This window comes from Miscanthus floridulus, chromosome 16, assembly GCF_019320115.1.
Source record: "Miscanthus floridulus cultivar M001 chromosome 16, ASM1932011v1, whole genome shotgun sequence".
Classification (NCBI taxonomy): domain Eukaryota; kingdom Viridiplantae; phylum Streptophyta; class Magnoliopsida; order Poales; family Poaceae; genus Miscanthus; species Miscanthus floridulus.
In genome coordinates, this window is record NC_089595.1 from 75511599 (window position 1) to 75525834 (window position 14236).

The following is a 14236-nucleotide window of genomic DNA, read 5'->3' on the forward strand; positions in this document are numbered from 1 at the left end:
TCAGGTTTTGGCACATTGGGATCGACCGCCATCGATCCTACGTCTTCTTCGGGAGTGGCTGGGAATAGTTTCTGACGGTCCTTGGCCGCCCTCTGCTGTTCAAGTGCCAAGGGAACATGGTGTTCAGTGTTCACAATGGAAGTGTTCGAGGCAATTGGGATGCAGAAAGAGCACAAAGGCACAGCATTTTCAGCAGATGTTGCTGATGAGAAAGACCACGTGATTCACCACAAGCGGGTAGGCAAATTCTCTTATCGGAAGTTGGAATAGTAGAGATGATTGCAACACAATTGTATCTTTATTTCACACCTTTTCTTGAAAAAAAAAATGCTCAGAGAAGCAGCAGCCTGCAGGATCATCTATATAAGTCAAAAGAGAGCACATAATTAGAAGCGCAACTGGTACAGTACAGGAGATAAGAAGCCAGAATGCTCGCCGACTTATGTGCATAAACAGATGGCAAATCAAAAGGCAGTCCATTTGATCACCAAGATAATTACTGCTGCTACCCTCAAATAGATTCCTGAGCCCTGTTCTACCCCCATTAACCTCCAACTCGATAATGCAGATACAGAACTAGAGGTTCTTTTTCACCACACCCCAAGGGAATTCGATCTGCAGAAATGTCTTGAGATAAACCCTCATGCAGTTCTAATTCACAATGTGCTTCGATTGACCTACAAGATGTAGGGTCAAAGTAATAACATCAGCATGGAGCAAGAGATCATTGAAGGCAGACTTCGGGGACGGTCAACACCTACTGCCGCTTCAAATAAGGGCCTATTTTGATAAAGCCAATTGCTGCCTAGCTAAAAAATAATCAAAATTAGCTCTAATGCATTCAAACAGAAGAGCTAATAGACGAACTAATTTTTTAGCCAAGTCTTTAACTAGTTAGCCAACTAGCTAACCAATCGCGACTAATTTAGGCTAATTTTTAGCCATAACTAGTAACTAGCCATATGCATCCAAATATACCCTAACATGGCATCCAAACACAGGAAGGAGTTCCACAGGGACAACAACATGATTGAAGAAGACCAGTGCACCATCAACGTTGTCAAAAGTACTCTCTAGCATGCCGAAGGCGACACCATCAACGTTGTCGAAAGATCTCATTGAACTGCAATATCAGGTCAAAGAAACTCTGCTAGTATTCACACATTCTTGGTTCTATATTGTTTACTCAATGCTCAGTATCAGGTCAAAGAAACTTCTTGGTTCTATATTGTTACTCAATGCTCCCTCCTAGTCAGTTATTAGTTTCTTATCATGACTACACTATATGAAATTGGATTCGGCTGAAACCTTGTAATGCTCGATGAAATGAGATGCAATCAAATGGCTATAATATGAATGCCCTGGACTGGACAACATTAATCTACTATGCTGCTAGCTAACGAGAACACCATGCATATACTGGATAACTGAAGCAAAAATTAAGGAAGCATAGCTTAAGGCCTAAGCAGCTGATTATAAAAGAGCAGGTTTACACTCTACAGCACTTATTAAACATCTCAGATATTATTCCCCAGGAATTAACACGCAGGGTCTCGGGTTGCATCAGAGCATGCAGAGCCAAAGCAGCGAAAAAGACCTACATTAACTTCAGTCAAGATAGACAACTATACTAGATAGGATGGGACATGATCTTGAGCGGACTATCACCTCAACATAGCACTGGCACAGTTCAGAGCATTGATCACTTTTGTGCCTCTGCCTTCTCCTGCTTCTTGGCCTTGGCAGCCTTCCAGGCAGAGTTGTGAGAAACAGTCTCCTCAACAACCTTGGGTGGTGCAAAGCTGAAATCTGAAGCAGATATGCGGCTTTTGTACTCTGGATTTGCCTCCAGAAACTTATCCACATCACCAGCACACCTTGCACGCTTCCCATTGGGCATGACATAATATGTGTCCATTTTGCTGTAGTCACTCCTCATAATCACTAGCCTCTCCGTCCCTGGTGGAGGCTTTGGTATGTTGGGCTTGTCCAAAACCCAGATGCGGCTGCTGTCATACTCAATGTCAGCATCATCTTCACAAGAGCAGTCTGGTCGTCTGCTGCAGAACCATGGATCCTTAGTGAAGTTCTCACGAAGTGTCTCAAATTCTTCTTTTGGAACTGTACTCCATTTGTAGCACTTATAGCATTGCACTGCATACAAGGCAACAGAATCTTTGGTAGAACCCCGTTTTCTCTGTCAAATAAAAATGGGTCTTTGTTATTTTCTTTATTTATGGAAAGACAAGAAAATCTAACTCTAATCAGCAAAGATTATGGCAAAAAGAACAAATGTGAGAGGAATGTTTGCATGACAAAGCAGAATAATGGAAAATCTTTACAACAACCACAGTGAAAATGAAAGCTGCCATACAAATATATAATACTACAATAGACCATTTCCGTACCACAGGATAATGAAACCTGCTAATATTCCATTGCACAAAATGGCTTTAGCTGAACTCCATCTTATGCTGCACAGTGTTTATAGCAACCTTTTGCATATAGTTGCACAGAAGTCAATATTCCATTGCATACAAGTAACTGTGGCAAAAGATCTAGCCAGGAATTATGTCGATCAGGGAAAGAAGTGCTGGAGAAAATATGGAGTACTAAAGAAAATATGCAATACAAGATCTGGGTGCTGCTGTGGAGATGGAGGTCAGCCCGCAATAAGGCTAATGCAGGAGGGAGAATAGCTAGTATCTGCAGAAGTCTGTAGCTCAACAGAATATTATCTGATGTTTTTTGCTAGGGTGAAGGAATCAAATAAGAAAGACAAGGGGGAAAGCAGTCCTGGGTTGCACCACCACCTGATTACTATACGATTAATTGTGATGCCTCCTCCTTATGCTCTGATTTCAAGAAAGGAGGATGGGATTTCACAGCCCGTAACTGTAGAGGAGAGTTCCTAGAGGGAAGTGCTGGAAATCTCAAAAGTTAAGCCCACTGCATGCAGAGGCATAGCCTGCGTACTGGAGTCTGTGTCGTGCAGCTGATCTTGGCATGACAAAGGTAATTTTGGAGACAGATGCAGCCATACTGGCAGATGCTCTTAATTCAAGAGAACATGGATCGACATCCCCGTGGTGCTTTGTATAGGAACATACGAGAGCTCATGTACCACTGTGAAGTTTATGTATGCTCTAGAAGCAATAATCTGGTGGCTGACTGCTTAGTTGCCTATGGTGCTTGTAATTTAATCCTGACTCACAAGAGTTCATGAGTCAGACACTGAACTTTGTAGAACACTAGGCAAAAGAAGAAGAGGAAGTGGATCCAACTTAAAATAAGGTAGAATCCCCCAATTTCTTCAACCATTTGTTCAAACTATGCTTAGAACATATAACTAAGTCAGTGGTGGAGCTGGTCAATTTTCACGCCTAGGGCCAGCCACTAAGTATGTAGGATGTCTATATTGGGTCAAATACCGATATTGTCATAAAACTAATGCATAAATGCATGATTTTAGATGATATTTCATTCATACGCTCGAATCCACACCATATAATAATTAATAAACTCCCATTACACAAGATCTGCACAAAATGTGTATGCCTTGTGTCAAGCACACAAAAATATGAATACATGCAGCATAGTTACCCCTTCAATCAAAACAAAATGCTGCATGCCCACCTCATGAACATCAAAGTAAGGGAAATATTAAACAAATGATGAATATATTGCAAATACATATTTATCTTCCATAGAACAGTTATCTGTGGCTAAGATACTGTTAGTAAGGTAGCGATAATCTATCTATACTGTTGTGCTCATTTGCCTAAAACATCCATTTTTCAATCTAATTTAGCCATAGCGATTTCCTATACTGTTGTCTTCTGTGTAGCTAAAAGGCACTTTTGGCAAACTAACACCACTACTTTTATTTCACTCTACTGCTGATTGCTGGTTATAGAACATAAATTATCTTGGAATCCAAAGAACTGCAAAGTTACTAAGATCCCCACAATGGCTGGGTACCCGGGTCACAGGAACACATGGATCTTCAAAACCTGCCTAAATGGATTTTAGACTATATATCACTTGGATTTCTAAGAATGACAAATGATTTGTTTTGTTCTCTTGAATTCCTCCCTTCCTGTTACTGGCAAATAGCCTTAGACATTTGCACCTAAATTCTGAACCAATGCATAACAGCACACCAGCAACTTCTGTAACAATAGATGCAAAACATGTCAAGAACTCAAAGCCAGATTTCTCGTTTGCATCGATTCACCTAGCAAAAACTGCGCATGAAAGCAGTAGATAATTGATTATACAGCACTCAAAGAGCAAACCATTGGGTGCTTTATTTTAGAACCAATTTCCAAAAAGATAACTTTTTTTCATCAAAATGTATTGCTGAAGAAACTATGTGTGAATCGACCCAACCCTAATCCCCAATGTCTTTAGAACTAAAATTGCACGCAATATTTTCCGCATCAGAAAAAAAGGCATGCATAATAATAATACGATCTAGCGCGCGCACAAGCCTTTTGAAAAAAACAAGCATGCAAAATGATTAACAGAGCCACTGCAACAACACCTGATAATGACGTAATTGGCACAAAACGAACCACCCACGTCAACATGCAGGCCGCCAGGGCCGCAGGACAGGAAGGGGCAGGTGAAGAAGCCAAATATCAATCCACAAACAAGGTACCAGCGATCTGTGAGGAAGAGTGCGAGAGACTGCAGACCTGAGAGGGGGGCGAACCCGGGGTCGACCCTGTCGTCATGGCGGCGGCGAGGTGGCAGAGGGGCACGGGCGAATGGTCGATAGAGGCGAGGCGATGGGGGGATTGGGGAACGGACGGGCTATATCTGTACGTGAGGGGAGAGGGTCCGGAGCTCGTATTTGTATGGGTCAACACATCTATGTTATTTGGAGACAGCGTATACAATATAGTTTTTTTTATCCATCTCGTTACAATTTTCGAAGATGCACTGTTACTGCTGGCCTATCTATCTGTAAACTTATCATTATAATTCTTCTTTAGCTTAAATTTTATTATTTTCTATGTATTCCACAGTATTAGGTTCAAACACAGGTGACTAAGGGTGTAATTGGTTCGCACAGCCTGGCTCACATTTAGGAGCTAGACCCTCTCTTTCGTAGCTTGCACCTACCTAACTGCTAGCCTGACTAAGTTGAGACTGTGTTTAGTTGCTCACATGAGAATGTATTACATGAGATAAATTATTGTTGCTTAAGGTAAATAAACATAATTATAATATGTATTGTGTGCAACTATTTTTTATTGTTCTTAATTTACCTTATTATTGTGCTAACAACATCGTTATCTGAGTAATTGCTTGCATCTGGCGAGTCTGGCTCTAGAGAAATGCCCAAAACCTGTGTATCCCAGGAGCCAGGCTGAGGATGGCTTTTTGCATGAGCAGAGCCAGGGCCCAGAGCATCGTACAGGCAACCAAAAACCACAAACTTGCATGCCGTGAGCTTAGCTGAAGCATACGCAGGCAACCAATCACGCCCTAAAGGACGGTGTATTCTCGTATGGCTCAAAATACGCTTGCTGCTTCTCTTCCACCACTCGCTAATGTATGGACCCCACACGTCAGCTTCTCCTTTAACCTCCGGCCATTCTTCCTCCTCTCTTTATCTTCTCTTGCCGAGCGGTAGGTGTTGCTGTCGATCGGAGATGCCACCACTAGCACGACGGGCAAGCTGGCGAGCCACCGCGACCACACGGGCGAGACGCCGCCGCCATGGCCATGCGGGCACACGGGCGACACGCCGCTGCCACAGCCATGTGGGCACGCGGGCGAGCAGTAGCCGCCGTTGCCAAGCGAGCGCATGGGCGAGATGCCCGTCGACGAGGACAGCCACCGACACCCATCATAGCCGTCGAGATGCACACCAACGGGTTCATATCGTCGCTATGGTGCCGAAGAGCCGCCCTACTCATCCTCTTGTGGTCCATAGCCCGAGATCGACGTCCACCCATGCTCCATCCAGGCCGCTCCTAGAAGGTTCTGGAAACAATGGAGTGAGAAGAAAGAAGTTGACTTGTGGGGCTCACACAACGAGTAGAGGGAGGGAGAAGTAGCAAGGGTGTTTTGGTCTATACAAAAGATGCGTACGCGTATGTTGGCCTGACAGTGGGCCAGACACCCCAGAGACATAGAAAATGGCAAGAATAAGATAGAAGAAGAATATAAGGATAGGTTTTCAAATAGGCGAATAGTAATGGTGTATCTCATAACTTCAAAAATTGTTATGGTATGCATCCAAAAACCCTACAATATACTACAATGTTTAATTACAATAATACTACCATGTTTAATTACTTGCATAGCTATATGTAGTTAGTCTAGCTGAGTTAAGATGATGTTTGGTTGCTCACATAAGAATATACTAGCAAAACATGCCCGTGTGTTGCATCGGGACGTACAACTTACTAAGTGGTTACATGAACGATTTGCGGTTTGGAGATTTGTGTAATGGTCGCGTTATCTTCTCTAATATGTCTTGGATCGAATTTTGTACTACCTATATATATATATATATATATATGTGTGTGTGTGTGTGTGTGTGTGTGTGTACATTTATAACTTGTATACCAATTTGTTTTAAAATTAAACTCCATGTGTCGGTGTTTCGAGTTACCATCAACAAGTAAATTTCTAATATTGCGCGTCTGGCTCGGATAATATTCTTAGAGGACACGAGGTTTGTACTGGTTCGGGCAGAATGTCCCTACGTCCAGTTCATTGCTGCTACTCGTGTTACTAGCACTAAAAGTTCGTAGTAGGGGTTACAAACGGGCGAGAGAGGGACAGGTCCCAAGTCTCTGGTGAAAGGAGTAATCGGGTGCTGCTCAACCGTGTGTTTGGGGTCTGATGGGTTTGTTCGGATCTGGCTTGAATCGATCCGATGTGTTGCAATGCCCCTTATAGGACGCCCTGCTTTCCCTTTTATAGGCCAAGAGAAAGCATGGGTTACAACGGAGGAAAAAGAAGAATGAGAGAAAGAGCCGAAGGCCTTCAGGATCGCCGGGTCATTCTTCTCCTTCGTGCGGGTCCCGCCAACCCGGTAGATGTCAACGGGGACGGCCTCGCGTTGTGGTCTTGTCTGTCACTAGCGCCATGCGCAGGCATCAAATGTCGGTCATGGCGCTCCACTCCGTCCTAGCGAACATTATGGTGAACTGACATGCCCGTCAATGTTTGTACGAGGGTTGGACAGAACAGCACCGGTACGCCCGACGCTGCTCTTGATGTGAATCCTCCGGTATGGCCCATTAAGGCCACGTGTTACATCAGGGCATGTCGGTCTCTTCCCTGGTGTCAGAGCTTTGACTTAGGCCCATACGCTTGGACCTAGAGTGGTTGGTGGCGGTATGGGTCTCCGTTGGGCGAGGCGGAGCCTGCGACCTCAGGGTTGGGCGAGGCGGAGTCCTTCCCCAGAGGTCGGGCGAGGCGGAGCGTAGACCCAAGGGTCGGTCGAGGCGGAGTCCTCCCCTAGAAGCTGGGCGAGGCAGAGCGCAAACCCGAGGGTCGAGCAAGGCGGAGCCTAGGGCCTCGGGGTCGGATGAGGTGGAGCGCAGACCCAAGGGTCGAGTGAGGCGAAGTCCTCCCCCAGAGGACTGGTGAGATAGAGCGCAGACCTGAGGGTCGAGTGAGGCGGAGCCCATAGCCTCGGGGTTGGGCGAGACGGAGCGTAGACCTAAGGGTCAGGCAAGGCGGAGTCCTCTCCCAGAGGCCAGGCGAGGCGAAACGCAGACCCAAGGGTCGGGCGAGGCGGAGCGCAGGCCCAAGGGTCGGGCGAGGTGGAGCCCGTGGCCTCGGGGTCAGGCGAGGTAGAGTCCTCCCCTAGAGGCCGAGCGAGGAGAAGCATAGACCCAAGGGTCAGGCAAGGCAGAGCACCGACCTAAAGGTCGGGTGAGGCGGTGCCCTCTCCCAGAGGCTGGACAAAGCGGAGCTTGTGCACCAGGGGGTCGGTTGGAGCTGTAGTCGTGCTCTTGACTGCTCGGATGAGTCAATGTTGATGGTCATTAGCTCCTCCTCTTTGGGTACCCAAGTATTGGTCCCCAGCAGTAGCCCCTGAGCCTACGGAGGACTAGAAAACTCCTTCAGAGGTTTTTCCGAGCGGGAGGACTCTGATGGCCTTGGCCTTCTTTTGTCGCCCATGGTGTGACCTAGGGATGGTCATTCCCTTTTGTCAAGATCAGACCCCTCAGGGGTATAGCCGTGAGGTTTGGTGGGTCGGAAAAGGTTCTTCCTTGAATTCGACCCCTTCGGGGGTCTGTCGTTCTGCGACTATGCGTTTAATCTCCTTACGAGCCTAACTTTCCTTGAGCCCCCATGCATAGCGAGGGTATGGTCAAGGGTCGGCTCAACTTTGTGATCGTCACCCCATCCATAGTTTCCGCAACCGGAGGGGCTGAGCCATGTTGTGATTTCCCTCTATGGACGAGCCACGGTGCTCGGTGAGTTGTTAGCTGGCTAGTATGAGTGGGGCCCCGGCATCCCGTTCACTGGGATCCGGCTCAGGTCAACTTATGACCGACTCTAGACCTCGGTGGTCAATCCATATAGTTCTCGGGTCCATTCGACCGGTCTCGAGGGCCTTCTGCCTTTCTTTTGAGGAAAAAACCATGGATCATATCTGGCCGAGACTCGAATGTGGGCCGGGATGCCTGTGGCGCTTGTGCGCTTGGGTACCGACTGCTAGCGGGCCCATCCCTTTCCACCCCTCACTTCAAAAAGGCACCCAGAGCGGTTGTCGAACCCGTCGGTGGGCCAACCTTCGAACTCCTAGGCCTAGACGGGCCATAGTAGAGTTTTTAGCTCTGTATCCCTTACTTGTGATGGGTCGTGGCCCGTCCGGAGAGGCGAAATATTCGGCGAGTTTTTCGAGGGAATGGACAGAGATTGCGTGTGCATGTCCCGCACTGAGACGTGGGGGTAGATCATGGTAGGTGTGGAGATCTAGGCGGGCGATTGGTTTCCTCACACCCGTCTCCCCTATAAAACCAAAGGGTTCGCCCCTCGGGTTCCAAACCTTGCATCCTTACCTCCACAGCCACGGCCGCTGCATCCCCATCACCATCGAGCCTACATCCATCCGCCCCCACCTCCAATGGATCCGTGGTGCCGCTCCGACATCACCTTCCAGCGCATGGAAGGCCTCATCAGTCGCGGTCTTCTCCGTGCACGGACCTCAGCCGAGGAGTGGTTGTTGCCCGGTGATTTGGATTTGTCATTGCCGCCCGACGGCTATGTGCCCACTTCCATGAGCGTGGGTTTGTGACCCCCACCCACAAATTTCTTCGAGGGCTACTACACTATTATAAGATCGAGCTACAACATCTTAACCCCAATAGGATCTAGCACATGGCAGCTTTCGTCACCCTGTGCGAGGGGTTCCTAGGGATTAGCCCCCACTTTGATTTGTGGAGGTACTTCTTTGATGTCACCCTCTAGAAGAAGAGGGAGAAGAGCGACATGCAGGAGCTGCATATGCCGATGGGGTGCACCGGCATCCATCTCTAGAACAATCGGGTCAGTGAGTACCCACCCATGCGTCCTCGATGTCCAACAAGGGGTGGCACTCATAGTGGTTCTACCTTAAGAACGACGTCGCTGCCCCTCTGCCAGAGTTCACTGGGCGCCTGATCGAAGAGGCCCTGGAGTCATGGAGGAAGTTGGGCATCCTAGAGAAGGACAAGAAGAAGATTCAGGACCACATCACCGCCATCCAAATGTTGAAGGAGAATGGCCTGATGGGGTCGGGCGTCATTGGGGCCTACCACACAAGGAGGGTGGTACCGTTGATGACACGTGTGCTCCCACTATACGTGATGGCGCCTGAGGCATCGTTCTACGGAACGGCGCTCATTGAGGGGGTGTTCCCCAACTCTAAGATCGCGCAATGCATCAAGGAGGCAATGGAGCCCTCGAGGGACGATGTAGGTGCCCCCCTCAATTTTGTCTTCCTAGTGCCGGGACATCCTCCGATGCGGTAGGAACTAGGCCATGTCATCTTTGTAAGTTTCCCCTTCTCATGCATTCTCTTCAATTGATTTTCCGATCCCTTGATACTAACTTTGAAAGGGGCAGGGCTAGCTGAGGGATCTCATCCTCATGGATCACCCGATGCCATTGCTGAGGGATTTGGCCATGAGAACAGTGAATCGCACCGAGGGTGAGTGGCTAAGGAAGGCGAAGGAGGATAGGAAGTGGAAGAAATAGTGGAAGTTGCTGGCATGGGAATGAGGGGAGGACACTAATAGTGATGATGATGACAATGACGCTGACGATGAGGTAGCCGACGACATTGAGTGGGACGACCTGGAGAATGAGGATGCGCTAATAGGTATCGGTTTGTCCTTATAGGTGTCGGGACCCTTCCTGTTCTACGGAGGGGAGGGTACATCCAGAGAGCCAGTGGAGACGGGCCATACCATCGCCCTACCCTAGGAGCCAACAGGGGTGGACGGCTCTGTCACTACACCCGAGGTACCAACGGAGGTGGTTGGCTCTGCCATCATGCCCCAAGAGCCAAGGGGAGCGAGCCCCTCTGCCCAGGAGCAGGGGCAGCCTCGAAATAGCCTCGTTCCGATGAGGCAAAGCAAAGGTTGGGGGGTTCGTCCCCCAAACGCATCTGCCACCCGACAACGCTAAGGTGAGTTGTTAGTTCCTCTATTTTTTCCTGTTTTAGTCAGATTTCGTCGTGACTTATGCTTTTCATCCCTTGCAGCGTCAGCAGGCAGCACAATCCTTTGGCGCTGGCGCCTAAGAAGAGCATCGCCCTCCGATTGAGGCAGCAACCATTGGCTAGCATTGTGCTCATTTTGGGTGGGAGCAACACTAGTGTGACCGCGTCATCGGGTGGTCGAATGCTTCCCACGGTGGTCCCTATGCCCTCAATGGGACGGGTGGACGTGGGGGCTCAAAGGGCACTTTTAGAGGTCGTGGAGTAGCCAGTGATGGCCGCAATACCGCTACCAACGATGGGGCTACAGACCACGCTCGTGGCGCTGACCTGGCAGGTGCAACACAATCGATCGTGACCCCGCTAACGTAGGTGGAGGAGGTGGTGGCCATGATAGATGGGTCACAACCGGGCGCAACCATAGCGGCACCTGAGGCATCGTGCATGACCCGCACCACCTGCGGCCTAAGTGATGGTGCCTAGCATGGGCCAGATGGAGGGGGACATGGCCGAGGGGTCCCTAAGAGTCATGGTGGTGGCAGAGAGGTCGGCATCCACACCACTAACCCCTTTCATCGCTGGAGGGGGTCCCTTGGTGGGGACATCATGACGAGAGGGGTTGGCGGCGCTTGGGACTGGCGGGGAGTCTTCTTTGGCCCTGAAATTGGTAGGCAGTGACTCGCCCACATGGGGCGAGCCCCTGCTTTGGTGGACAAATCAGTAGGATCTAGCGTCGACACTCTTCACCATCGACAACACCGCCGAGAGCAAGGAGCGGGAGAGCCTCGACATACGGATCGCGTCCATGCTGGAAGCCTTGGACCATGCTAGGGGTGCCTTGCATGATGTTGTCATTCCCTCTGGCATGGTATTTGCCTAATACTACTTCTTGCCCTTTTCTTTCTCTATATACTTTTTGTATTCTAACCATTGTTTCCCTGCAGTCCCTCATAGCTCGCAGCGGGGGGAAGTCTCGGTTCCTTCATCAATAGAAAGGAGACCTAGGATCGCCACATTGAGGAGGCGTGGCTACATGGGGAGGTGATCGCTTAGCTTGTTGCCGCCCAGTAGAGGGTGGTCGAGCTAACTCCCTCACTGAGGAAGCAGATAGTCTTCGGTCGCGCGTGGCCGAGGCCCATCGGGATGCTGACGAGGCCAAGAAGGCGTTTGAGGCCCTATCGGCAAGGTCATGGAGGGATGACAAGGAGGCCTCCAAGGTCAAGAAGGAGTAGGACAAGCTGCTCCAGAAGGACGCTGAGACCCGCTGCGGATCCTCGACCTTCTAGCCAAGGTTGAGAAGAAAAGGGAGCTAAAGCTAGGGGCCGAGAAGCTCATGGCCCTAGAGAAGAGGGTGAGCCTAGATGCCACGGTGGTCGCTAGGCTGTGCAAGGAGTGGGATGAGCTGCTCTAAAATGTGGAGAGGCTCTGCTCAGAGTGTGGCACGTATCACAAGGAGCATGACTAGGCCTTCTGAGAGCATGACATGCCTCCAAAGAGCGCGACGACGCACAGCAGAAGGTCAGCTTCCTCCAGGTCCTAGCGCGACCTAGAAGCTAGAGGCCAAGAGTGTTTCTACCAGGCTAAATGTGGACCTCGTCGAGGAGACAAGGAATTTTTAGGTGGAGAGCGATGAGCTTGGTACCCTGAGCGCCATGCTCGGAGTGGTCTACGATGACCTTGAGGTGGTGTGGTCAGAGGGGACTAGCTCACTCACGGCCCATGTCGTCAAGATCATAGCTTGGGTGCACCAGCTTGAGAGGAATGCCCTTCACGCTAGGGTCAATCAATCCTTCACGATTGCTCGTTCTCATTATGGGGACAACATCGATCTAGAGACGATTAGCCATGGCTTTGCACCTGGCTATGAAGTCCACGAGCTGGAGGAGATGGAAGCGGCGGTGGCTCCCCTTTCATAGGACCTAGCGGACAGGATTGAATGCATAGTTCTCCCTCAGAGGGTTAGTTAGTTCAATAGGTTGGGCGGTCATTTTTGTAATAAGTGAACAAGTTATGACCCTTCTATATCGTTTGAACAAACTTGTCATTTTGTTTTGGTGCGAACAAATTTGTTTTTCCTCCCTTTTTATGTGTGAAAAGGGGTTCATGCATTCCGACCCTTTCGTTTGTTAAGACCATAGAGTTCGAGGTGTAGGAGGGAAACTCTGATCACACTAGTAAGTAAGAGTAGTCATAGCCACTGGGGCATAGGTTTCTTGTAGTCCGACCAGCCTTACTCAGTCGTTCGTTTCCATAGACCTTGCCACTAGGTTTTTCAACATGAGGAAGGGGTCGGGCATAATGACTATTTCAGAAAGGGTGTATATATACCCTTATCAGCCCCTGAGTGAGGTTTGACCCCTTGCCGTTGCTGGGGTCAGGTGTCACTGAAGATCAAGGAGAGGATAGCAGAACTAGTAGGAGAAAGTGACTCTTGTTTTAGAAATGTTATTCTTAGTTTTCGCACGTACCCCCTCCCTAGGATCTAAGCCATCGTTCTACGACCGCATATTTGGTATTCTTGTGAGTCCAATTTTCCTTGAGCCCCCACATAGCGGGGGTCCAGTTGAGGGTCGGCTCATCTTTGTGATCGTCACCCCATCCGTGGTTTCTACAACCAGAGGGGTTGAGCTAGTGCACTTGCCTTGATGGCTCGAGTGACGCGCTCGGTGAGCTCGCTAACAGACATGTTTGAGTGGAATCTAGGTCCATCATTCATGATAGGGTTGGCATAGCCCTCATGTGGCATTCCACTATTCCTTAACCCGCCTCTTGGTGGATGCCCGGGTTGTTCTAGAGAGCGACTCAGGTGGCCTGCTAGCCTCTCCTCGATAGAGATTCTATGGGCTTGGCTCGAGGTCAGGATCGAATGAGAAGGTTGAGATGACCCTATTCGCTTCTAAGTGGGTCAGGCGAAGGCCGCCGGGGCTCATCTTTGTTTTCTCCCCTGGCTCTGGTCGACACAAGGCAGCCTCGAGCCCTTCGCGGTTCAGCCTTTGAACCCCGATTAGTTGGATTCCTAGGTTAGGGTCAGGTGACTCGAGCCGCTGAGCCTCGGTAGGGGTCAGTCGAGTTTCATGTGTCACCCCATCCATGGTTTTTGCAACCGAAGGGGTTGAGCTAACGACACTTGCCTCGATGGCTCAAGTGTCACGCTCGATGAGCTCGCTAACGGGCATGTTCGAGTGGAATCCGGGTCCATCATTCGCTGATAGGGTCGGCATAGCCCTCATGTGGCATTCCATTGCTCCTTAACCTGCCTCCCGATAGATGCTCGTGTTGCTCAGGAGATTCTGTGGGCTTGGCTCAAGGTTAGAATTGAACGAGAAAGGTTAAGATATCCCTATCCACTTTTGAGCAAGGTCAAGCAAGGGCCACTGGGGTTCATCTCCATTTTTCTCCCCTTGCTCTGTTTGACACGAGGTGGCCTCGAGCCCTTCACGGGCTGACCTTCGAACCTCGATCGATCGCCGCTCATGTCGAATGAGACGACTACCGTTTTGTGACGCGATGCGAAGCGTTGTGATGCAATAATTGCATATGCAATGCTTGGATGTA

General features: G+C 49.3%; 1 protein-coding gene across 2 annotated transcripts; it reads right to left on the reverse strand.

Moving 5' to 3' along the window:
- Positions 1-276: 276 nt before the first annotated feature.
- On the reverse strand, positions 277-4834 carry LOC136509970 (methyl-CpG-binding domain-containing protein 1-like). 2 transcript variants are annotated; one of them, XM_066504551.1, is made up of 3 exons: positions 4701-4834; positions 1669-2197; positions 277-677 (listed from the first exon to the last, which is right to left on the reverse strand). In XM_066504551.1, the coding sequence occupies exons 1-2, from the start codon at positions 4737-4739 to the stop codon at positions 1703-1705; spliced, it is 534 nt and encodes a 177-aa protein (XP_066360648.1). In that variant the 5' UTR covers positions 4740-4834; the 3' UTR covers positions 277-677; positions 1669-1702. The 2 variants fall into 2 exon arrangements, with proteins under 2 accessions (XP_066360648.1, XP_066360647.1); XM_066504550.1 differs by lacking the exon at positions 277-677 and having other exon boundaries at positions 1455-2197.
- Positions 4835-14236: the final 9402 nt, after the last annotated feature.